Source organism: Mytilus edulis, chromosome 9 (genome assembly GCF_963676685.1).
Source record: "Mytilus edulis chromosome 9, xbMytEdul2.2, whole genome shotgun sequence".
NCBI classification, from domain to species: Eukaryota; Metazoa; Mollusca; class Bivalvia; order Mytilida; family Mytilidae; genus Mytilus; species Mytilus edulis.
The window spans coordinates 26614780-26642475 of record NC_092352.1 but is presented as its reverse complement, the minus strand read 5'-3'; the positions used below and the strand labels follow the sequence as shown (position 1 = coordinate 26642475).

Here is a 27696-nt window from a genome sequence, read left to right as displayed (position 1 = left end):
TGGTTTATGAATATTGCAGGATAACAGCATTATGTGTTCAGGTTTCAGCATTGGTCAATGAATTCTACAGGATAACAACATAATGGTTGTGTTCATGATTTATGATTTGTCTTTAAATATTGCAGGATAACAACATTATAGTTGTGTTCAGGCTTCATTCTTGGTTTATGAATGCTGCAGGATAACAACATGATGGATGTGTTTAGGTTTTGTGGTTGATCTATGAATTCTGTAGGATAAAAGCATAACAGAAGTTGTCAGGTTTCATTTTTGCTTTTCGAATGCTTAATAAAAACCCAATATTTTTCTGATGTTTCAATACATCACCAATTCGAATTCGTGAGGTGCTGGAACCCCACTTCCCCTGAAGATTTTGAAGTATATCATAAAATCGAAAATCGAAGGACATGAGATAACTTTACAAGGATTTCCATGAAAATTTGAATAGAAATATGAACATACTTTTTAATAGGAATTTTATTTTATTAATCTGATCAAGAACCCATAAAAGGCATCATTTTACAACACAATATGATTGGAAAAAACAAAACAGAAAACTAATACCATACTATAACGTTATGGACAGGATCAGAGCCTAACACAACGTGTGTCTTATATAACTATTGTATTAAATTTTATAACAATAAAATATTATTCATATATTTTGTTTACATCTGGATCTTATTTCTAAACCTTTAATAATGTAATTTCCTAGGCACATGAGAGTTGGTAAATGCTCATTTGTGAACAGCCAGAAATATTTCTTATCATTAGGTAGTTCTTTAAAATCAGTACAAAAAGTGTTAACTTAATCAAATAATAATTTCCTGCATTCATTATATATATGAGACAATTTACTGTAAAATGGGATCATCTTCTATAGAATTTGGTCCATGTGATAAACAGTGATGACAAAGACGTTGAGTTCTCTCTATGTATTTTTTACTATATCTATCTTTCTCAATTCTAAGATCATGAGCACTTATTCTCATTTTACATATAGCTCTTCTTATACTAAAATCTTTAATTGATAAATAAGCCTCCTTTACAAAGTCAGTCTTGAGGTTGAAATAATTTTCTAATTTACAACTATCCTTGTGATAAGGTTTTAGAACTTTTGACCAACCAATATGTTTTAAAACTGTTACAAAGTAATTTAATGTTCAAAGGGAGATAATGCTTGTGCAAATTTGAACATCATTTGTTTAATATTCGCGATCTTCTTGCAACTTTTTAATGATTTAGGATTTTAGTAACATTTGATCATGAAAAATCTATTTCTTTGGTTAAGAACTTCGACTTTACGTATAACTGATCATAAGTCCCGAGTCGACGTTGATCACTTTTCGAATACTAGTATTTCAAGAAATGTGAGATTTCTATTTTATCTGGCTGTGCATGTTCATAATTTTCCATGGTGCAAAACTAGTACACTAGTTTATGTAGAACTGTTTAAAGTCTCAAGACAAAATGTCGACTTGGAAAAAACGCGTTACAAGCCGGAAGAACAAAAGTCATTGTTAATCTTTAATTGTATTCTCTAGTTTCATTCCTAACAGTTTTTAACTGAAATAAAAGTGTTCTCCGCCATTTTAAAGCAATAGTATATATAATTACGTTTCAGAGCTAATGCAGATGATAAAATAACTTTGGTATTATAATATGACTAACTGTTTATGTGATACTGACATTATTCTATAACTAAAATATGATAGATATTTTCGTGACAGGAAATTGAAAGTTTCTCATATTTAAGCAAATTGCTTTTAGTAATATGTTTCGTGACATATAGTCCGACCTGGGACATAATAGGTAGACTTAAAAACAAATGTAAGTGTTACTATTTATTTTCCTTAATTCTTTTAAAAATCAATGTAAAAATGTAATGCTGTAATACATTTTTTCTGTCTAGGGTTTTTGAGGGTGTTTTTTTTTTTGTTATTTGGGGATTTTTTTTTTTTTGCGTCATATTTAAAAGATGTCTTGGAAATCCCTATAGTACCATGTGTATTTTATTTATACCGGTACACGGCAACACACTGATGGATATATCGAGCGGTCTATGGTCCAATCCAGCAACAATACCAATGAAGGTAATTTAAAAAGCCTGCCTCCACTTAAAAAATCGTCATAAGCTAGAACAATTACTTTTTTGGTCACTGAACTGTGGTGTGGATAACTCTGTAGAGTAAAATAGAATAAAATAAAATGGAATATTTCATTTTCCAAATTACAGGGCATGATTGAATCAAGTACAATGATTGAAGTAATTTAGTTAACATTAAATATATATACAATATAAAATAAAGAAGCCGTTTTTAGCTCGTGCATGTGTCTACACTTTTTACATGGTAACCCCGATTTGAAAACCACTTATAAATTCCATGCAGTCGGTAATCTATCTCCCTCCCTACACAGCTACTTTTGCTTAGGTACTATTTCTGTAATAAAAAATATGTAGTCCTGGAAATTTACTTTTAATATTTAGTACTATTTCTTTACTTTAAAATTATTGTAATATTTAGGTACTTGTATTTTACTTTACTTGATTTGTACTAAATATTTTGGTACAGAAATAATACAATATTCCATGTTTGAAAATCATAATTTTAAGAGATTTGAAATAGAAAACTTTCAAAATGCTGAAAATGTGACGGTAGTAACCAAAAATCTGTAGTACCTAAATTTCAAGTACAAATTAAGTACTGTAAAATACAGGTACCTAAATATTACAATTATTTTACAACTGTGTTAACAAAATAGTACTGAATATTAAAAGTAATTTTCCAGTACTTACAGATTTTTAGTACAGAAATAGTACCTATGCAAAAGTAGCTGTGTATAAATAAATTGGCTTGAACAAGATTCATTCTAGGCTTAGAGGTATATAAAACAGAATTATAAGTACTTAAAACAATGATGTTTGTGAAAACATCTTTACAGTATGTGTGGTTAAACTGCGGATGTTGTTGTGCGTCAGCACGGCATCTGGAAATAAACTTCAAATTAACGCACTTCCCCACTTGATTTAGTATGATGAGAGTTGTGATAGCTGCTGTATTTTATTTCAGTAACAAGTGTATATAATTTATCTATCTCAGGGCTATAACACAATTGTAATCCTTTTTTACAGCCCTCTGTACAAACAATCTATAACTCATATTCACAATCACGTTTCAAAATTCATAAATATTCATCCTTCATGGGAAATTGATATTTAATATCATGTTATACCATTTAGATATGTAAGAGCAATTCTTTATAAAAGTTTCATTATAGAAGAGTTTCTGAACACATGAACATTAATATTTTTTCTGAGCTGCGGGCAATGTGTGAAATGATACAGGTCAACATAAATCGGAGGGATAATATTTTACAACATTGTCTTAAAGGGATATTATGTCTCTGAAGTACACAATAAAATATGAACTAATAAAATGATAAAATGAAACATGTTAGTATAAATTCAGCTTGAGAAAACAGTTTGGTAAGTATTAAGCATGCTAGCTAAAATTCACTTTTCCAATTTTAAAACCACAAGTGTGACTAGGGAACAGAAATATATAGCCGCTCTTGGTCATCTTCCGACCGGCATTAAAATTCTTGCCAAAGTAGGGCATCCATTTAGATGTGCGAGATGTTTAGCAAGATGTACAAGTATATGCAGTTACGTCCGATGATAATTTAGTCGTTAAATCAAGACCGTTAAATCAAATGTCTCGTGTAGAGAATGTGCCGTGGCATGCTCTCTGCACGTTCAGAATTAAAATCTTTAAGCGGAGCGTAGGTTGCCTGTTGCAAAGCCAAACTTCTATCAATATCAAATATACCCTCATTTTTTCCAGTGGCAGTCCAAATTTCGTCGACCTTCATTCCGGACGGTCTATATATCAAGGACTTTACTATTGTATTTATGGTGAATTTGTCCTCGTCTCAAACATGCATAAAATACTTGCCACTGGACTATAAGCAACCAATAATCAATCGATCAATCAAATTTTTAGTGTTTTTGGATGAATTTCATAAAATAATATAGTTACACAGGTAATGGTATAAATGGATATAGCATTGTCCGTTTACATCTGTCTGATCTTTCACCAAACAGCAAGCTATTAATGGCAAAAAAAAACCTAGTACTATAAGTAGTATAAACCATTCAAACCCATTATACATTATGCACACCTGCATGAATGATGTTATTTGGTAGATTTAAAATACCGAATGTAAGGGGTATAAAAATGACATGTTTGCATGTCCGCCTGTACACAAGCGCCTGTAGTTTCAATAAAAACACGAACAGATGATGTGCTGTCATTTCAACCGATGATTGATGTTTTTCATGCGCGGATCCAGCCATTTTCAAATCCGTAAGAGGTCCCAACACACACAACTTATATACATTGGGGAATCCAACCATGTTTCACCATACAAAAGCATTAATTGTCAAACAAAAAGGGTGGTTCCAACCCCCGGAACACACCCCCTGATCTAGGCTACGATCTTCTAGACGGCGTGCACTTAGTTTACGACAACTGTAAAATATGCTTTTAAAAGTAGTTTTATACAACCGTGTTAAACATATATTTTAAATAAGGAGTTTTTTTATGATAAAATGATGAAAGCTAGACATTACAATCCTCATTATAAAGAGGTTATCAAAATTAAATCCTTAAAGTATGAAACGAACATGGAGAAAACGGTATATGTGAAACTTGTAACATTGAATAAGCATAAAATAGAGTTCTTGACCTGAAATTTGTTCAAATTCAACGTATTTTCCTGCATTTCCATACAATACATTTGTTTTTATTCGGACTAGGACGTCATACTAACTTCACATAAAAAAAAATCAAAATTGGTCATTGTGGATGAGTTTGCAATGTTGTTCGTTACAGTGGCTGATCCAGGGGGGGGGGGGGGTGTTCCGGGGGTTTGAACCCCCCTTTTTTTGGGCCGATCAATGCATTTGAATGGGAGCATATAGTTGGAACCCCCCCTTTTACTCTGGGTTGGGACCCCCCCCCCCTTTTAAAATGGCTGGATCCGCCACTGCGTTACATGTAAGAAGTAGTAATATGGAAGGATTAATATTAGAAAATAGAAGAATCGGTAAAAAAAGTGAACTTCCAAATGTGCATAATAAGAGGTTTAAAAAAAAATGCAAAATATGATTTATTTGATAGTTCAGGCTGAACACCTGATTTTTTTTTAATTTCCAGTTATTATCTTAATATAAAGAAATGACGTTTCAACGCTATGTTCTAAATAGGGTCCAAGACATAGTCGCTTATTATTTCAATTACACTGCTCTTTATAGCATATATTTGTTTAGATTTCCTGTATGTGCATTTGCTGTGCTTTGTTGTTCGAAAAAAAGAAATATGTTGAACGTTTATTTTTTAAAGTTATGTGATAAACTAGTTGTCCATTGTTTTTGGTACGCTTTTGTTTTCTGTGGGGAAAATATGCCGACGTCGTAATTAAAGTAATTGAACGACGTGACGTTTATGGACTCAGATTTGTGCTCGCCGCCCTTTTAATTAATTTTAACCCAACCGTCACTATCGTAACTTATGACTCGACTTATGATCATCGCGACAATTTGTTTTTAAATTAGAAAAACGTGATTAGAATTTATATTTTGTTATATTACTTATATAAATATTCAAAAAAATCTGTTTAAAATCTTTTCAGGTAGTATAATTTTGAAGGTTACGCCCGTAACAGGGACCAATCAACATTGTGTAACTGTGTACGGTGTGCTCGAATTGTTCACTGTGAAATTTGATTGCATTGTGATCTCGAATTATGGAAGGGGAGATAATACTGGCTTTTTGACACGCATGTCCACAAAGCAGGTCTTTCAGAATGTAAACAGTTGGAATATTAATAGATAATCTTATATTACATGTGTAAGACACTTTGCTACGTATGAGTTTTAAGTGTGACTTTCTATATTGAATACTAAATGTAAATACATTGAGTAATACTGTACACGACGGTAAGGAATGGTGTGTAGCTCTCGTTAATATGATACTGGGTCTGTCCTGCAGGTCTGTTGATTTAGCGTTATTCTACTACGATAAAGTTATTTGTTTATTTGATAGTATTTCTGTCAATATTTTGAACGGACTAATCGGACAAACTAAATTCCCTGTTTGTGAAATTATGGGGATGATGCAAAATATTTCCAGACACCTCATGAATGGACAGCTGATTGTCTACCATGTCTACAGGTCACATATATATATATATATATATAGAGAGAGAGAGAGAGAGAGAGAGAGACAATAGCAGTGCATTGACTTGACATATCAACAATATATGGATGCAGCTTAGAAACGGAGATATGTGAGGCTTTTCTGAGCTCCCCCCCTCCGATTCAGGCCGAATCCTAATATTGTTGATAATGATATGTCAAGTCAATTCACTATTATTGTCTTTATCTACATCTACATCATACGACGATCCATCAGCACATTGATGACTATACGTCGGCGCATCGCAAACAGACACTTAATAAAATATAATAACCAATGAGTGCAATAATTCAAAAATAATTGTGTGCAAAAACAAAACAAAAATTAACACATTTACATATTTACAAACAGGTTGGGTATCTAAATATACTGACTCTGGATCAGTATTTTAAACTGATCCAGGGAGTTGAACACTGATGACGTTTTGTGGAAGTGAATTCCACAGTACAACTGTGAATGGAAAGAAGCTGTACTTGAAGTAATCTGTTCTTGTGCTAAATGTTTGGTATTGTAATGAATTAGTGAATCTGGTGTTTTTGACTGACTGTGGTAAAAGGTAAAGGTTTGGGTCTACTGCAATGAGATGGTGTGAGATTTTGTACAGCATAGTTACTCGATTGATGTTTCTGCGAGTTTCAAGTGACTTCCAATGAAGATGGTCAATCATGGAAGTGACACTACTGGTGTTGTGGTACCTGTTGGTGACGTACAATGTAGCGTGCTGCCCTTCTTTGTACTTTTTCAATGTTGTTTTTAGCTCACCTGACCTGAAAGGTCAAGTGAGCTTTTCTCATCACTTGGCGTCCGTCGTCCTGCGTCCGTCGTCCGTCGTCTGTAAACTTTTACAAAAATCTTCTCCTCTGAAACTACTGGGCCAAATTCTACCAAACTTGGCCACAATCATCCTTGGGGTATCTAGTTTAAAAAATGTGTGGCGTGACCCATCAAACCAACCAAGATGGCCGCCATGGCTAAAAATAGAACATAGGGGTAAAATGCAGTTTTTGGCTTATAACTCAAAAACCAAAGCATTTAGAGCAAATCTGACATGGGGTAAAATGGTTGATCAGGTGAAGATCTATCTGCCCTGAAATTTTCAGACGAATAGGACAACCTGTTGTTGGGTTGCTGCCTGTGAAATGGTTATTTTAAGGAAATTTTGCAGTTTTTGGTTATTATCTTGAATACTATTATAGATAGAGATAAACTGTAAACAGCAATAATGTTCAGCAAAGTAAGACCTACAAATAAGTCAACATGACCAAAATTGTCAGTTGACCCCTTAAGGAGTTATTGCCCTTTATAGTCAATTTTTAACAACTTTTTGTCATTTTTTGTAACTTTTCTAAAAATCTTCTTCTCCAAAACTACTTTGCCAAATTTAACCAAACTTGGCCACAATTATCATTGTGGTTTATAGTTGTAAAAAATGTGTCCGATGACCCAGCCTACCAAACAAAATGGCCGACATGGCTAAAATTAGAACATAGTGGTAAAATGCAGTTATTGCTTTATATCTTTGAAACTAAGACATTTAGGGCAAATCTTTCAAGATTTAAATGTCCATCAGAATAAGATATATCCCCTCACAAATTTTGAGTTGAATCGGACAACCTGTTGTTTGGTTGCTGCCCTAAAATTGGTGATTTTAAGGAAATTTTGCAGTTTTTGGTTATTATCTTGAATACTATTATAGATAGAGATAAACTGTAAACAGCAATAATGTTCAGCAAAGTAAGATCTACAAATAAGTCAGCATGATCAAAATTGTTAGAGGACCCCTTAAGGAGTTATTGCCCTTTATAGTCAATATTGAACAACTTTTCGTCATTTTTGTAACTTGTATAAAAATCTTTTCTAAAACGACTTGGCCAAATTTAACCAAACTTGGCTACAATCATAATACTAGGGTATCTATTTAAAAAAAAAGTGTCTAATGACCCCACCTACCAACGAAGATGGCCGACATCAGTAAACACATTAACAGGTGAGCGACACAGGCTCTTGAGAGCCTCTAGTTTTGTTTTTTGGGTGTGAGGTGACCAAACTGAAGAGCAGTATTCTAAATTCGAACGTACCATGGATTTGTATGCTAAACTTTTTGTTTCTTCCTGGTTTATTTTTAAGTTTCTTTTAAGAAAGCCTAAGATTTTATTTGCTTTTGCAGTAATGTTGTTGATATGTGTGTCCCAAGACATGTTGTGAGAAAGGGTGATACCGAGATATTTTGCAGTGCTGACGGATTCTAAAATGTGGCCTTTTAATACGTAGTCATGTTTGAATGGTGACTGTGATCTTGTCACAGTGAGAGAGTTGCATTTTTCTGGATGGAATTGCATACCCCAAGTTTGTTCCCATTTGGCTAGGCAGTTTAGGTCATTTTGTAGTATGGTACAATCTTGGTGGTTTGTAATGTTTCTGTATAAGATACTATCATCTACAAACAAGCGTGTTTTTGATGTTACTGCTGCAGGTAGGTCATTAATGAAGATGAGAAAAATTAGAGGACCCAAGACTGAGCCTTGGGGCACCCCACTTACCACAGGCATTTGACTAGATACCTCTCCGTCAAGGGCAACCTGTTGCTTTCTGTTATTAAGGAAGGCTGATACCCAATTCCAGGTATTTCCCCTTATGCCATAGTTATCCATCTTCCTTAATAATTTTTTGTGAGGTACCTTGTCAAATGCCTTGGAATAGTCTAAAATAATAAGATCCGTTTGTACGCCATGATGGAGGTTACTAAGTAGTTCATGACTTAAAGTTAGTAGCTGTGTTTCACAGCTGCGTTTAGATCTGAAGCCATGCTGATTATCCACAAGAATGTTATGTGTGTCCAGATGTTTCAGTATGTTACTTACAACAATGTGTTCAAGCAGTTTGCAGCAAATGCAGGTTAGGGAGACAGGTCTGTAGTTACTGGCTAGGTAGTTTTAGCCTTTTTAAAAAATAGGGATCACGTTTGCCTGTCTCAAGTCTGTTGGTACATCTCCTTTCAAGAAAGATGTATTGAAAATGAAAGCGAGATGTGGTGCAAATTCAGGTGCAAATTGTTTAAGAATGCGTGCTGGTATTTCGTCTGGCCCTGTAGCTTTTGATCGATCAAGATTTTTCAAAAGTTTTCTATGCCATTTGGTGTAACATGTATTTCGGCCATAGATGGAAAGTTGTCTGATAGAGTTGGTATTTGTTCTTTATCATTTTCAGGTGTAAAAACAGAGTGGTATTGTTTATTGAGAATTTCAGCTTTTTGTTTTGTGTCGTCTATCAGCATACCCTCAGATCTTAATGGTGCAACTCCCGAACTGTCTTTTTTGGTGGACCTAATATAATTCCAAAATTTTTTCTGTTTTTGCGAGATTTGTAAGCATTCGTCGTAACAAATGATGTTTTCCAGATATGTCCAATAAGCTTTTCTTGTCTCTTTCTAAAGCAGTTTTTTTGTTTCCCTGTACTGTTTATTAATTTTACTTTGCGAGTCTGTTTTCATTTTTTTGAATAATTTGTTCCTTTTTCTAATCAGTGACTTTATTTCTTTATTGATCCATGGTAGTTTTTGTTTGGTGTTATTTATCATTTTAGTTGGGATTGACCCTCCATGGTTAACGTTTTTAATACGTTTGTTTTGAAATTATCTTAAAGTTCGTCCATTGTAAGATTTTCTAGGTTTGTAATATCATTAAGATGTATGTTATTTAGTTTTTCTTTAATTTGTTCAGTATTTGCTTTTTTGTATAGGAAAACTTTTCTAGGTGTTCTTTTTGCTCTTCTAGGTTTTAAGTTTGATTCAATATAAACAATTTCGTGATCAGAAATTCCGGGAATGACTTCAGTTTTATTTACTAGAGAGCTGTTATTAGTAAAAAAGAGATCAAGTGTGGACTGTGATGTTTCTGTGTAATGTGTTGGTTTTGTTACGACTTGTTCCAAATAGTTGTCTTGGCATATGTCTATAAGTTGTTGACATTGTTTTGAGTTGTATGCCTTCTGTTTTATAGAGTAGTTGTTCCAATCAATTCCTCCAAGTCTTTATACTGCAATCTAGAAGAAGAAAAATATTTTCAGTTGTTGTTCAATGTGTTAATGTTGTTTAGTTGATTAATTTGGGGAAAAAAATCCCTCTTTAAAAAGTCCACCTTCAGGCGGAGAATTATACAACACAATGAAATGTACATCGACTGTTGAAACGGACACAATCGATTGTGAACAAATTTGTTTGAATGGACCAAAATATCAACGCTAAGAATAGAATAGAATAGAATATTTTTTTATTTCCCAAATTCTAAAAACTAAAACATCACATACATAACATAATCTTTAAAAAAAATAATTCAGATAGCATAACACCTTGTCACATTCAAGAAATATAGCATCACATTACCATGAATGCTTAAAGGTCTGGGTGAGAACACTGAAAATGATATACAAATGGATGAAAATTATATATATGTCTGTTAGTTACTACATTTTGAAAAAGAAAGAGTAAGGATTCGTTAATAATATGTTCAAAATTTTAACTTATATGTAGCTTGTATTTTCAAATTAAAGATTTATTTCTTCATATTCATTGAGATGGTTTTATATTTTTTTCAGTGGATAATACATGTACATGTAGTTCCTGAGATTCATGCATAGAGAAATGATTCGTTAGAGACAGTGCTTGAACAGATTGATTAATAGAGGCAGTGTTGGAGCAAGTTAATTGATAGAGGCAGTGGTTGAACAAGTGATAAGATTTAAAGAATTCTTTCATCCATAATGACCAAGCTGTTTCTACAAATATGGAAGAATTCATGACCATACTGTTTTCTAAAACAGTCTTTTGTAGCATATGGTTTCATATAATTCAGCTAGAAGTAACATAAAAAATAACCAAGATGATGTTTAAAAGATTTTGGGAGCGACTGAAGACAAATTATCTAAGAGGGTCACCACTTCATCGTGTGGGACGAACTAAAACTTTAGTTTCAGCAATTGTTTGTTTAAGTTTTCTGCTGTTTATTGCTTTTACATATCATTTTCTTAATTCAAGTCCAGTGCACCGAATCGCTAACCCACCAGAACCTGCCATAACATGCCGAATGAACAACCTTCAGAAATCTATGTTCACACCGAAGGATCACACTTCAAAAGAAAGACTTCATATAGGTGCTAGAGTTTTAGTTTTTGTGGAATCTCAATATTCTAAAGCAGCCAAACAAATAACCAGTTCTCTGCAGTATGCTCGTATTGATTATAAATTAGAAAACACAGGTCACAATTTACCTACTCTTACCCATTCCGATAAAGGACGATTTGCTGTAATTATTTTTGAAAGTCTTGAAGCTTATGTCAACATGGATAATTGGAACCGACAGTTGTTAGATAAATATTGTCAAGATTATAAAGTTGGAATGATAATTTTTGTACACTCTGCTGATGAGTACGGTATTGAAAAAGAAAAAGTACCAGGTTTGCCATTGATATTAAGATATAATGTTGCCGTTAAAGATTATCGATTAAATGCATTTACAGATATATGGCGAATAACAAAACCAGGAGAAACAGTTTTAGATAATATTGAAGAAGATGATTGGGTTGTGTTTGAGTATAATCATTCGACCTATGAACCTTTGTCTTACGCAAAACTAGCACCACCGCCATACTTAAATTCTCGTTACATACCTGACAATTCTACAGTTGTATGCGCTTTGCTAGATCGTGGAACATTAGATGGTATACAGAGAATATTTTTTGGTAATGATTTAAGTTTCTGGGTACATCAGATGATATTTATTGATGGTATATCATATTTATCACATGGCAAGCTGAGTTTTGATTTAGAACGATACATTCTAGTGGATGTTGATGACATATTTGTTGGAATAACAGGAACGAGAATGACAGCAGAAGATGTAGAGGTAAAAAAGTTTTATTTTTTAGGATGAAAACTATTAGAAATATAAAAAAAAGCTCAGCATTCATGACCATTATACTAAAGTTTATATTTTAAAATTTTGTATAAACTTTTGGGGTGCTGTATCAATGACATTTTACTCACCTTGCTTTTTCTTTTTCTTCATTTATATTTATTTTGCTTATAGAGTTCCAAGCTAAATTTAAGATTTTTGATTAGTACTGGTTAAAACTAGTGTGTTTTATTGGCTAAATACTGTGAAAGTACTTTAATTTGTGGGTATCAATTTTCGTGGTTTGAGCAATATTTACATGTTCGTGGGTTTTTAAATTCGTGGATTTAAGTTTTCTATGAAAAAAAAATTGGAAAAATTGAAGCCATTAGAAACGAAGGTTACAAATTGTCTGTCTTGAAGGAAATGCAAAGTAAACATTGACCTGTCTAAATCGTTGTGACCACACTAATTAACCTATAGATAGAGTGATAAACATATTAAACATAAACAAATGCTATATATGTATCAGAAGTCAAACCTACATGGGGATATTTCCTTGTCTTAATTTTGACAATGGTCATTTTATTTCGTTGGACACTTAAATTCGTGGATAAAGTCATCCACGAAAACCACGAAAATTGGTTCCCCACGAACAAAAGTACTTTCACAGTATATATTGTATGTATAAATAAGTGGGTGAAAATTCAGATTTGTTAGATCTCCTCGGACATTTCAGAGTCATTTTTCATTGTATTGATTTTCAAAGATTAGATTTACATCTGCACACATTTCTATCACCAACATGAAGATGAAAAATAATTAAGAATTTCTTTTTAGGCTATGGCAAAGACTCAGGAAAGACTACAAAAGGAAGTCAGTAACTTCCATTTTAATCTAGGGTTTTCTGGTTGGTTTTATCAACATGGAACTTCTTTAGAAAATGCAGGCGATCAAAAGATACTAGGTAGGTTAAACCAATGCATGGAACCAACATGGAACTCAGTATACCTTAGACTAGTGATCTCAATCAAAATATGAGGTTCTACTCATCCATCTAAATTATCATGCATTTGTATTATGTTTTATAAGAAGAAGCTCTTATTAAGACAGTACATTGCCTTTACATTTCAATAACAGGGGATGCCAATCATTATCATGATTAAGTTAATTTTACTTATACAAACACATCCCATTTGAAATCCTAAAGTCTAAATCAAGCCCTGTTCTAAATCTCTCCTGTAGATATATTAATTCAATTTATATTTTAACTTTTGTCTTAAGAGCTACCTAAAACTCTCTGGTATTTGTAATAAAGATGGTGTATGTGAAAATAAGAAAACAGGAATTTTAAGGTAGCTGTACACTGCAGAAAATAATTGATGCTTACATTCCTTGTGGTGGAGTAATGCATCTACATCTCCAGCGAGTCTTGAAAATATGACCATGTTTTTGTGTTTAAAACAATCTTTCAATTGTATTTTTGTGTTTCAGAGTACAGAAATAAGTTCTGGTGGTTTGGTCATATGTGGCGACATGAACAAGGACACAAGTTTGACCAAGCTAAATTAGAAACTTCTATGATTAAAAATTACCAATTTGCAAAAGTGAGTAACATATGTTTATTAACAAACTGCTTTTTCATTCAAAATAAAGAACAACTGTTTACTTTGATTACTCTATTTTCTAAAATTTTCTTTTGATCTTTATATATGATAAATTTATAGACTATCAACATTCTTTCAAAAACTATGATGTAGTTTGGAGAACAATCAATAATTAATAAGAAATGGTAAAGAACTGAGATGTTTATGTAAGAAAGATTATCAAAAAGACTATCAACAAAAACTATTTAGGGTTCAAACTTTAAACCATCAGTTTGTTAATGGCAAACCATTATTAATGAGTAAACAATTGAGTTTTTTTATTTTCAGGAACACGATATACCAGTGATGCATCAGTATGCTGTGGCTCCCCATCATTCTGGTGTGTACCCTGTACATGAACCACTCTACCAGGCATGGAAAAATGTGTGGGATATACGAGTAACCAGTACAGAGGAATATCCTCGACTTTATCCTTCATGGAAGAGGCGTGGATTCATTCATAAAAGGGTTATGGTTAGTAAAATGCTAAGAAAAGAATTGATATCATTAAACATGCTCCATATGAACTATTCATTGCATTTTATGGTCATGTTGATATAATATAGCTGCATTCTTCTACAAATGTTCTACAAATAGAAACACTTTATTAAACCAATCATAATCCTATTAATAGCATGTTGCTTATAGATTATTGTTTGTCATCTCAATGAGATTACTTTATTGGCTTGAGCCCGTATGGTTTGAATATTCATATTCCTTCTAAGTTTGAGGAACCTGATCTACACATTATTGCATTCAACACATTACTTCAGTCTGGATTATAAGAAATATGAAATGTAATTAATTTGATGAAAGTAAGGTAAACATCTGTGACTATTAGTATTTAATGTTTTTTTTTATGATTTTGATGTGATATAGTTTTTCTTGATTATGAATTTTACTTATATTCTATTATACTTTTCAGGTGCTACCTCGTCAAACATGTGGTCTGTTTACTAAAACATTATACATTGATACTTATCCTGGTGGTAGGAAAAAGTTAGATGACAGTATACAAGGGGGAGAACTCTTCAAAACATTCCTATACAATCCTGTAAGTAACATACAGTATACAAGGGGGAGAACTCTTCAAAACATTCCTAACAAACCTGTAAGTAACATACAGTATACAAGGGGGAGAACTCTTCCAAACATTCCTATACAATCCTGTAAGTAACATACAGTATACAAGGGGGAGAACTCTTCAAAACATTCCTAACAAACCTGTAAGTAACATACAGTATACAAGGGGGAGAACTCTTCAAAACATTCCTATACAATCCTGTAAGTAACACAGTATACAAGGGGGAGAACTCTTCAAAACATTCCTATACAATCCTGTAAGTAGCATACAGTATACAAGGGGGAGAACTCTTCTAAACATTCCTGTACAAACCTGTAAGTAACACAGTCTACAAGGGGGAGAACTCTTCAAAACATTCCTATACAATCCCGTAAGTAACACAGTCTACAAGGGGGAGAACTCTTCAAAACATTCCTAACAAACCTGTAAGTAACATACAGTATACAAGGGGGAGAACTCTTCAAAACATTCCTATACAATCCTGTAAGTAGCATACAGTATACAAGGGGGAGAACTCTTCTAAACATTCCTATACAAACCTGTAAGTAACACAGTCTACAAGGGGGAGAACTCTTCAAAACATTCCTATACAATCCTGTAAGTAACACAGTCTACAAGGGGGAGAACTCTTCAAAACATTCCTAACAAACCTGTAAGTAACATACAGTATACAAGGGGGAGAACTCTTCAAAACATTCCTATACAATCCTGTAAGTAACATACAGTCTACAAAGGGGAGAACTCTTCAAAACATTCCTATACAATCCTGTAAGTAACATACAGTATACAAGGGGGAGAACTCTTCTAAACACTCCTAACAAACCTGTAAGTAACACAGTATACAAGGGGGAGAACTCTTCAAAACATTCCTAACAAACCTGTAAGTAACACAGTATACAAGGGGGAGAACTCTTCCAAACATTCCTATACAATCCTGTAAGTAACATACAGTATAGAAGGGGGAGAACTCTTCTAAACATTCCTATACAATCCTGTAAGTAACATTCAGTATACAAGGGGGAGAACTCTTCAAAACATTCCTACACAATCCTGTAAGTAACATACAGTATACAAGGGGGAGAACTCTTCTAAACACTCCTAACAAACCTGTAAGTAACACAGTATACAAGGGGGAGAACTCTTCAAAACATTCCTAACAAACCTGTAAGTAACACAGTATACAAGGGGGAGAACTCTTCCAAACATTCCTAACAATCCTGTAAGTAACATACAGTATACAAGGGGGAGAACTCTTCTAAACACTCCTAACAAACCTGTAAGTAACATACAGTATACAAGGGGGAGAACTCTTCCAAACATTCCTAACAAACCTGTAAGTAACATACAGTATACAAGGGGGAGAACTCTTCTAAACACTCCTATACAATCCTGTAAGTAACATACAGTATACAAGGGGGAGAACTCTTCTAAACACTCCTAACAAACCTGTAAGTAACATACAGTATACAAGGGGGAGAACTCTTCAAAACATTCCTATACAATCCTGTAAGTAACATACAGTATACAAGGGGGAGAACTCTTCTAAACACTCCTAACAAACCTGTAAGTAACACAGTATACAAGGGGGAGAACTCTTCAAAACATTCCTATACAATCCTGTAAGTAACATACAGTATACAAGGGGGAGAACTCTTCCAAACATTCCTAACAAACCTGTAAGTAACACAGTATACAAGGGGGAGAACTCTTCAAAACATTCCTATACAATCCTGTAAGCTACATTATTTTTAGATACATCAGAATTTAAGAGACTCACAGAATGTCATCATAGTTCACCTGTTACTGAACTATCATTATGCCCCAAAAATATTTTTCGTTTAAGGTTTCTAATTCAACCCTTACACTTATATATAAATTTCTTCTCCATAAACTTTTGTATCAACACATCAGTTGTTGTAACTGGTAACTTATTTTATTGTGGTATGTGACAGATTTTATCAAAAATTCTGTTATTGTCAGATAAAAAATGGCAAAAATATGCAATATTTGAAACAGATTTAGTGAAGACATGATTTTCGAGGCATGAGACAAAAAAAAGTTAATGTCGTGGAAATATTTTTAAAGTATTAATATCTGTGACAATCATGAATATACCAGTGCATATTTGCATTATATTAAATACATCAAGTCCTAAATAAACAGTTATTTCTTACTTTTTTTAAATTAAATTATATGACTTTAGATTACTTTTTATTGTAGATAAACATTTACATGACTCATATGGGTAATTATGCAAATGACAGACTAGCATTGTATACATTTGAAAGTGTAATCAAATTTGTTAAATGTTGGACAAATCTGAAGCTAAAACAGGTTACACCATTAGAAATGGGCATTAAATATTTTGAGATGTATCCTGAAGACAAAGAACCAGTTTGGCAGGTAAGAACTGTGGAAATTGTGTATAACCTTGACTGGAGTCAGTGCTAGAATTAAATGATGTTGTTGCAGGTATCTAGATAAGAGTCATTGACCCTAGAGAATATTATATGGTTTTAATGCCACTGTGATTTTTTAAAGAAAAATTTGCATATGATCTGTTTTTCACCTTGTTAATTCAAATATGTAATATGAAATACTTTTTAAAGATAAATGCTTTTGCAATTTCAGACCTTTACTAAAAATTTGATTTCTTGGACATTTCTATTCATTCACCTATTTGTTTCAAAAGATAAACTCAAGCAGATGTTTGTAAAACCATTTGGAAAGTATTCTTTACATAAGGATTCTCTAAATTTGTGTTACAGTTCCTCAGAAATAAATTATTTCTATTCAATTTTCATGATTTAAGAAAGTGATGAAAAGGGTGTGGGTTTTATACATAAATGCATAATATACATTGACAGTTATGGTAAACTTCTCCAATATGTATTAAAAATAATTGAATGAACTTCACAGTTTCAGTTTTCTTCAAAGTCAGATTGGTTTTTAAGTCTGAAAGGCCTTAAAGATATATTATGATTTATAGAATTGGATACTTTTAAAAAGCATTCAATTATGTTCAGTCAATATTCTTTTATCTGTGTCATTCCTTTACATCTCTTTCCAGGATCCATGTGTATATAAAAGACATTTACAGATCTGGTCTGCTAACAAAAGCTGTGATAGACTGCCAAAATTCCTGGTTGTTGGTCCTCAGAAAACAGGTACTATTACTCATACACTTGTAATAGATGTGGTATTAGACTTTTCAGTATCAATGATCATATTCATGCAGATTTTTATGCCCCTGCTGTAGAAGAGGGGGCCTTAAGTTATACCCTTGTTGGTCTACGTCCCAAAGTTGGTTTCTGTTCTCTAACTTCAGTTTGACTCAACTAAATATTTTGAAACTGATATACAATGCTCATTATCACTAAATACGGATAAAGTTTGAATTTTGGGGCGTCACTTTAACTGTTCTAGAGTAATGCCCCTTTACAAATGAAAAAATGCTGAATTGTTTAGTTTCCGTTCTCCAACTTTAATTTCCTCAACCAAATGCTATAAAACTTATACACAATGCTCATTATCACTACAGATAAAGTTTGAATTTTGGGGCGTCACTTTAACTGTTCTAGAGTAATGCCCCTTTACAAATGAAAAAATGCTGAATTGTTTAGTTTCTGTTCTCTAACTTTAGTTTGTCTCCACTAAATGCAATGAAACTTATACACAATGCTTACAAACACAAAATACAGATCAAGTTTGAATTTTGGAAACGTCACTTAAACCTTTTTTGAGAAATGCCCCTTCACAAATAGAAACATTGCTGAATTTTTGTTTCCTTTTTCTAACTTAAGTTTGCTTTAACTAAATGCCACGCAACTTGTACACAATGCTTATTACCACAAAATACAGATCATGTTTAAATTTTGGGGTTGTCACTAAATTTTCTAGAGTTATGCCACTTTATAAATGAAAAAAAATGCTGAATATTTTGTTTCCGTTCTCTAAATTAAGTTTGCATCAACCAAAATTTATGAAACTTATACACAATACTTGCTACCACAAAACTTACATCAATTACGAATTTGGGTAGGGTCACTTTTACTGTTCTTCAGTTATGTCCCTTTATATGATATGCAATGTCCCATGGACACATTCCCCATTTATTTTTTTAGATGTTCCTGATTGTGACTTTATAGTATATTTTATGCTCAAATGTTATTCATACCCCCAACAAATGAATTTTTAGGTGGTTGTAATATATTTATGTGAAATTCACAATTGTATCCCAAAAGGTTGATAGCATTTGATATTAGAACAAATAATTTAACAAGATGAATAAATTGAAATATGCAACTTTGAACAAAACCGTTTTCAGGTCAGTTGTGCATTGAACTATACAGTTCATGCATCCACCATTCTCTGTAAATTTACGATTCTTCCATTTCTGTGGTGATAATATTGGTTAGAGAATCTTCTTTTCTGTCTTACAGTACAGCAATCTTATACACATATTTAAATCAGTTTAGTGAAGCTTTTTACATACAAAGTTAAGAATATGATGTTATACATGAACCATTATAAAAGTTACATTATATTTTGCTCGAACTCAAATTACTTCATAGATTGATGATTATTTAACTTTATCTTCTGTATTGATATTTCAATCTCCAGGTACAACAGCTTTATACAAATTCCTGCAGATACACCCAGCAATATTAGCAAACTACAACAGTCCTGATACATTTGAAGAAGTACAGTTTTTTAATGGTAATAATTACCACAAAGGCATTGATTGGTAAGTACTCTATGACATGTAAAAAGTAAAATCACAAAAAATACTGAACTTCGAGGAAAATTCAAAACGGAAAGTCCCTAATCAAATGTCAAAATCAGAAGCTCAAACACATCAAACAACTGTCATATTCCTGACTTGGTACAGGCATTTTCTTATGTAGAAAATGGTGGCTTGAGCCTGGTTTTATAGCTAGCTAAACCTCTCAATCACATCAAATTATAAATTATAAATAAATGTACTTTCTGCACACTGTAGTTTTTAATGTCACTTTTCATTATCTGATTTGGATTATTTGGAGAATATTATAAAAAGATTTTCAAATGATCTTTCTGTTGTACATATCAGTTTTATGTTAATACTTCTACTCCCCATTTAAATCCATGGTCAGTTAAACTCTAACAAATTTATAACAGAAAACTTATCTTTTTAGCATGTCTGTTCTCAATTTACTGAATAAATCTTGCTTGAAAAATAAAACCAATATTTCTTTTTCAGGTATATGGAGTTTTTCCCTGTACCTGGCAACGCTACCTCTGATTTCTTGTTTGAGAAAAGTGCTAATTATTTTGATGGGGAATTAGTTCCATATAGAGTTCATTCATTACTGCCAAAAATAAAAATTATTTGTATACTCATAGATCCTGCCAAAAGGGCATATTCATGGTATCAGGTAAGTTATGTTTAGATGTGATATTGATAAATGACTTTCTTTTTAAGACGTTAAAAGTGCAAAATGGGATTAATATTAAGCAATAGCTTACATTACATTTTTGGAAAATGACGCAGTCATTGTTCCATTACTGCCGACCTGAACTTCATTACATTTCTCTGCCTACCGCGCTTGGTTTCGTATTTACTATTTTCCATACAAACTGGAATCTGCTTGTGTTATCATTATGCATGATCATTGTGTAGTTATCAGCCAGGAACCAGTTTACACTCGGTTTCATATTTACTAACTGGTTTCTGCTTGTATTCCATTACACTCGAACAAAGTGTTGTAGTTTGACGGGAACCAGTTTAGAATTTGTAAACTACAAAACGTAATCAGTTATTGTTCATTCCGTTTTGGTGTTTCATACCGACTTAAATGGTTTGAATAAGCTTAAGACCCTTCAAACATTAATGTGATAGGTATATTAAAGACTGTTTTACAAAAGGATGGAACTGTTTTACTTTCAAAGTCGTACTATAGTGTTATCTGTCATGTACGGATTTCCACTCTCACCGGTTATTTTCTTCTTTTACACGTGCTTTTGAAACTTCCTGTTTAAACATCGCAAGTTTCAAAATTGTTATTTGAGTGAATTAAACTTATTTTTACAATCATGAAGTGTTCCAGAATCATTTTCAAGCAGTTTCTTCTTCTCTTTGATGATGGAAAATAGGTTTTCTCAAGAAAATACCGCAAACGATCGCAGAGGAATTGAAACGTACAAGTCAAGTCGGCACCTGGTTAAATTGGCATATAGGCAAATCGGCACCTATTTGACGTCAATTCGGCATCCAATAATATTTGTTATAATATTTTCTATTCAATTAATTAATAACTGTTACCAAGTACATAGTGAATATGTTGTTGTGTATTTAGGTAAACAAGGAAACCAAACTGAATATGTTGTTGTGTATAAAGGTAAACAACGAAGCCCTTACCCAACTGTTGTTTTAACAATTAGACAATTATTAAAATAAAATGGAAAACTATGAGTCCCTTTCAATAAATCAAACTTTCATGCCAAATAATTAGCAAATTTAAGGTGGTTTTTTTTCCAGTAAAGTTTAAACAGCATTAAACCAACAATCCTGTAAAATGCTCAACTGGTTAAAATAATGCATAAAAATATCCAATATCTCATGTATTAGTCCAAATAATTATGACGTCTGGCAAGGATATTTTATTTTTTTTCTGGGACGCCTTCCTACTACGTTCGTAGGAAGGCGTCTCAGAAAATAATTAACATAGCCTTGCGGTCATAGGAAGGTGTCCCAGAATAAAATTAAAAAAGCCTTGCCAGACGTAATAATTATTTGGACTACTCATATATATATCATTAAAAATACACCAAAAAAGTCATTTAGTTGAGAAAAATAAATATATACAAAATGTACATGAACACCCAAAAATGTGAAAGTTAGTATTTAACTCTTTTTGCTTAAATACTGAAAAAAATTCTGGCAACCCCTTTCTTATTTTTACTCTTTTTGCTTAAAATACTGTTAAAAACATATTTAACATGGGTGATGAATTGACTATATCAGGTGTCGATTTAACCAGGTGTGCTGATTTGTCCAGGTGCCAATTTAACCAGGTGCCGGTTTGACTAGAATTCTTTGACAAATGTTTGAAATTACCTGAGTTTCATTAGACTTTTGATAACATTAACAAAAAGATTATTTACTTAATATTTTGTGGGAGTAAGGGGTTCAGACTGTGGTATCAGGTCTGTTCGCGCCCAATACACTTTCGCACCCTACACGTTCGCACCCAAGGTCCGTTCGCACTCTACTCATTCGCGCCCAATTTTAATTCAAATTCAACTTGAATAATTGGAAAATCATGATTGTTGTTTTAAATTGCTTTGGTATAAATACTGAATGTATTTATAGCTTGGTATGAGTAAAACATTGAAGATTTTAAAGAAAAAACACAAAATATAATTGTTTTTAACAGCTTGGTCTTTTTGATCTGAAACAACATAGCAATAAAATATAGGAACCAAAATATAGCAATCCACTATTATAACCAAAACATGATAAATTTATTCAACACACAGAAAAAAACATAGTCAGAATCTCACTTCATTTTGTAACAAGCCAATGAAACAAAGTTATAGCAATACACTAACCAAAACATGATTAAGAGTTATTCAACACAAAATAATACGTTGACAAAATACCACTTTATTTAGAAAGGATTATTATTATTTTTAACAATACCCTATCCAAAACATGATTAAGATTTATTCAACACTTTATTTTGAGACAATGACAACAATTATACTTATAAGAAAACACTTGCTTACAGAATTATTAAACACAAAACCAATTAAGATTGGGTGCGAACATGTAGGGTGTGAAAGTGAAAGGGGGCGAACATGAGTAGGCGCAAACATGAATGGGCGCGAACGGACCCGGATTCAGACTATGTACCAGTGAGAAATATACAAGCCTTTCTACGGTATTTATTTGTACAATTCAGGTAGTCTTGACCTATTCATTTGTCTTTAAAAAAACAGCCAGTTGTCACCTTCACTTCACACACACACATATACAAATATCAATTATATGCTTAGGAGACATGTTGCATTGTTAAACTAATTAAGGTATGTGAAAATCAAGACTTGCATTAAAACTATCCCAATATAAGAGACAGTGGCGTCATTTTTCCTCAGAGCTTTCAGCTCTTTGATTTTAGTACAGATTTAAGTAGTGATTCTTTTGCAATATTTTTGGTTTTTAATTTTCAGTACGCCAGAAAATCACAAAATCAGTATCAAAGGTTAATACTAATACTTTCACAAAGAAACATCATCGACTTTGGTCAACTTGTGTCTAAATATTTTTTTCTAAATATATGTTTTCCATAACATGATGGGTGCCTCTCAACTCTTTACATTCAATACTGAGTGGTCAGTCCCAATTGTTCTGTTATAATTCATTTTGCAAGAATAAGCATGTTGTTTTTTACATCTTGATTACACTGTTGTGACACTTTATCTTCATATTATTTTAAAGTGAAAACAATCAACTTTGGTAAAATCCTTTCTCAGAATTTTATATTTCTTAGATAATTTAAAATCTATCATTATGTTTCTTATAACAGGAATGCAACTGTTTTAGATTTTCCCATCAAAATTGATTAAAAGAATTTATATGTACTGCATCTAGTAAATGTTTCAATTGTGAATTTTCCTTTTCTTACAGCATATGCAAGCTCATGGTGATCACATAGCAGGCAACTATACATTTCATGAGATCATCACTGCTCCAGACAGTGCTCCTAGGAAAGTGAGAGAATTACGCAATAGGTCACTCATACCAGGAATATACGTTCAGCATTTACAAAAATGGTTAGAATTTTTCCCCTCCAGACAGGTTAGTGAAATTATTTAGTTAAAGATGCAAACAATCACCATATGGTAAAAACTGACTGTAAGGATATTGATTAATTGTTATGATTTAGCAGCACTTTCCTGACATATTATTATGGTATTATTATCATGTTAATGGGTTTTACCTGAATGTATTGAGAAATATGTCCTTCAGCAGGTAAAAAAACAATCACTCACAGCAAAACTTTACTCAACCTAACCATTTTTGTATTGTTTGTGACAAAAGACATTGACAGATGACATGTATATGTACTCTCTCATAACCATGAATTTATATATTTTTATCTACTAAATGTTTTTGCCAAATATTCAATAATTGATATAAAGGGATACTTAGATGAAGTTGCAGATTGAATAAATTTTTAACAGTAAAATGGCAATGAAATTGATTGATTTAGTTTGTAAAAAAAAGAGGAATTTATTAATCAGTACGATGTATATGGTTAGATTGTAGATAAGAGTACTAATCCATGTCAATTATTTTTTTAGATTTTTATAATTGATGGAGGTCGCTTAAAAAGTAATCCAGTAGCTGTAATGCACAATGTCCAAAGATTTTTACATATAGAACCGCATTATGATTATAATGACTATTTAAGGTAGGTAGAGCAGAAGAAAATGGTTATATCCAAATGTTTTCTATTCCTGTCACAGTTTTAAAACAACTGACAAGTATGAGCTGCTAGGATAAAACTTAATTTGATTTTGGATTCTTCATGAAAAATTTATATTCAAAGATACCTTTTGAAATCATTACAGAAATGACTGTAGTTTGGTATAAGGGGAAATAATTAAATATTGCCAAATGAAACCAAATTTATTTAATTTTTTTAACAGGTTTGATTCAAAGAAAGGATTTTTCTGCCAAGTTTCATCAACCAACAAAAGTGATTGCTTGGGTCGCAGCAAAGGTCGGCATTACCCTCCAATGAACGAAACATCAGTGGAATTCTTAAAACAGTTTTACAGAAAAAATAATGTAGCATTATCCAAACTTCTAAGTAAACACAAGTATAGGATACCAGACTGGTTAGAAACAGAATTAAGTGATTGAAATATGACAAGTTTTATTGATACCATAGACCCTATGTGATTAATTTTCTGAATCTCACTGATGCATGTTGGGAAATCTGTTGTTTTCCTGTCATGAAAAATGGGAACAAATCTGTTGATAGAATTTTGTTTCATTGAAACTATCATGGCAAGGAAATACCTTAAATATTCCTTATGTTTTTGTATAGATTAATGAATTTAAAGAAATCTTATGACTAATACTTATGATCATATTAGAAAATTCTTATTGTAAATTGGAATAATTTGGTGCTGACATATTTTAGCAGTTTCATTAAGGAGGTAGTGGTGGAGTTATCAGCACTTGTTTCAAGAGTGTTTATTTATAGTAACTCCAGAAACATTCAATAGATTCTTAAATATGTTGTTGATTAATAAAGGGTCACATTCAAAAGCTGGCAAAAAGACAAACTACAATTCATAGTCATACATATACTTCATAAAGTAATTTTGTTGCTATATGAATCTTTTCAAATTTCAAGTTTGTTAGACTTGAACTATTCCCATACCAAACATAATGTTTTATGAGGTGTAAAAAATATTGTACAATTAAAATGTATGCATTTTAATTTATTTATTTTTTGTGTGTAAATGTTTTTTATGAGTGTGTTTCATTTTTTCACTTTAAAACAGGACACAAAATCAACTAAAATATGATCACATTCAAAGACCCCATTTTATGGTAGAACAAATAACGACTGTCTTCCCAAACCCTGTTTTTTTTTTTTAGAATTCAGCATTGGAGTTCCAGTTAATTTTGTATAGCCTAAGATTAATTATATTTTAGCAAGTATGCAGTTTATTCTTAACTTTTTTTGAAATGAAGATATTATTTTTGACAATTTTTTTAATACACTTATATGTATTAGCTTCTTATGGTGTTTTACACATTAAAACAAGCATTTAATGTAATTTGACAAATTTTAATTTTAGTGTTTCTTAGTTTTCATATATACTAGTATATTAAGTAGAAAAATGTGTGAACTCAATGTAGTTTTTAGATTTTTTTTTTTTTTAAATCTCATGGAATTGTTCATATTGAACCATTGCTGTGGTGCTTTTATTCCTATTATAAATTTTGCTGTGTATCTGAAAATGTATGATTGTGACTTGTATATATATATATGACAAATTTCTCTTTAGAATGATTATATTTTTCTGTGCATCATACAATTGAATATGGTGAATGCAATTTATGGATTTGTTAACAAAGAATATTGATGTCAAATACTCGATGTAAAGAATAAAGCTTTAAAAAGAATAAAATTGATATGTGATATTTAACAATGTATTTGCTTTACTTTTAAGTTTTCATTTTTTCTGGTTTGGAATTAAGAAAAAGACCTTTTTGACAAGGATAAGTTTGACATGTTTTAACTTTTAATGAACAATGGAACAGTTGAATTTTGAAGTTAATACAGGTGTGTACATTTTAACCATTACTTTTCTTTATTTTTTCCAATTTTTTACCGGTGTAGGATTTGATTTGAAATGCAATATTACGAACAAATGATTAAAAAATGTAAACCATTGAAAGGCAGCATGTTGAAAAAAATACACAATTAAGAAAATTGTATGTCATATCGTGTGTGTGTCTTTGTTTTTTGTTTATGATTACAAAATTGTTGAGCTAGAATATTGACACATCATATTGATGTGTTTAATAATTCCCTCATACAATTCAATATGCCCCCAAGTTTATTTTTTAAATATTGTTGCTTTAATATAAATCTAAATTGGTTATCATTTCTGTCTATAATTGTTTAAGAATATGGTCGACATTCTAGATATGTCGAGAAAAAAAATGCCCTTTATATATTCTATAACATACTAATGAAAAATAAAATTTATTTTAAATATTGCATTTTATAATTCCCACCTAAAAATATAGCTGACAGGAGTAATATTTTAATTGTAATTACAGTGTTATGTAGCAATGACAAGTTTTGTAAATGTTTTTTGTGAAGTAGAGACAAATTTGTAACTTGCATATAGCAATTTATTTTTCAATGCATAAGTTTAATGCACATTATTTAATTTTATATTCAAAACACTTTTTATGCCCCACCTACAATAGTTGAGGGGCATTATGTTTTCTGGTCTGTGGGTCCGATTGTTCGTTCGTTCGTCAGTCTGTTCGTTCGTTTGTTCGTCTGTCTGTTCGTCCATCCATTTGTCCCGCTTCAAGTTAAAGTTTTTGGTCAAGTTAGTTTTTGATGAAGTTGAAGTCCAATCAACTTGAAACTTAGTACACATATGATTTTTCTAATTTTAATGCCAAATTAGAGTTTTTACCTCAATTTAATGGTCCACTGAACAAAGAAAATGATAGTGCGAGTAGGGCATCAGTGTACTTGGGACACATTCTTGTTAATTTATGTATTGAAATTGTAGTATACCCTTTAGCAAAATATTCAGATCTGATCCTTTATATTCCAATTTTGTATCAAATTAAATTTTGTGAACTGATTTTTTTTGCTTTTATAATATAAATGTTAGTCTTATTTGACATAGAAATTTGTACTTATTTTTAATTTTCATTGATAAATGGAAAGAGAAATACATTAATAATTATTCTGTCTTATCTTAGGTTCACTGAAGTTAAGGAATAGAAAAGCTGGATGAAAATCTATTTTTAGAAAGATTACTGTGTAATTATTGCTTTAAAGGTGACATCACTGGACATGGTGACCACCTATTTTAGACTGATATTCAGGGTTTTTATTTATATTATTTTATTATTAAGGACTTTTCTTTTTTTTAGAACTATGCAGTTTAATAATTTTTTTACTTACAAATAAGTCAACTTTATTTTACCAATTGTTGGGGGCGAAAAAATCATTCTAGACCCTTTTAACTTCTGACTGAAGTCATTTTCACAAAAAATA

At 31.9% G+C, this 27696-nt stretch overlaps 1 protein-coding gene across 4 annotated transcripts; it reads left to right on the top strand.

Annotated features, from left to right (window-relative positions):
- The first annotated feature begins 1546 nt into the window (after nt 1-1546).
- On the top strand, nt 1547-27277 carry LOC139487946 (bifunctional heparan sulfate N-deacetylase/N-sulfotransferase-like). Of its 4 annotated transcripts, none has more exons than XM_071273199.1 (13): nt 1547-1830; nt 10854-12160; nt 12989-13115; nt 13643-13755; nt 14083-14268; nt 14720-14848; nt 17099-17281; nt 17949-18045; nt 19502-19625; nt 20121-20295; nt 23550-23720; nt 24227-24336; nt 24575-27277. In XM_071273199.1, exons 2-13 carry the CDS (start codon nt 11138-11140, stop codon nt 24789-24791), a joined length of 2655 nt encoding a protein of 884 aa, XP_071129300.1. In that variant the 5' UTR covers nt 1547-1830; nt 10854-11137; the 3' UTR covers nt 24792-27277. The 4 variants fall into 4 exon arrangements, with proteins under 4 accessions (XP_071129300.1, XP_071129302.1, XP_071129301.1 ...); XM_071273201.1 differs by having other exon boundaries at nt 1687-1830; nt 10719-12160; nt 24575-25667; XM_071273200.1 differs by lacking the exon at nt 1547-1830 and adding an exon at nt 5823-5912 and having other exon boundaries at nt 24575-26089.
- Nucleotides 27278-27696: the final 419 nt, after the last annotated feature.

Coding starts and splice junctions, on each gene's coding strand:
- LOC139487946 (XM_071273199.1), top strand. CDS start 11,138: ATGATGTTTAAAAGATTTTGGGAGCGACTGAAGACAAATTATCTAAGA. Junction 13,116..13,642: donor AGGCGATCAAAAGATACTAG/GTAGGTTAAACC, acceptor TTTGTGTTTCAG/AGTACAGAAATAAGTTCTGG. Junction 23,721..24,226: donor AATTTTTCCCCTCCAGACAG/GTTAGTGAAATT, acceptor TTATTTTTTTAG/ATTTTTATAATTGATGGAGG.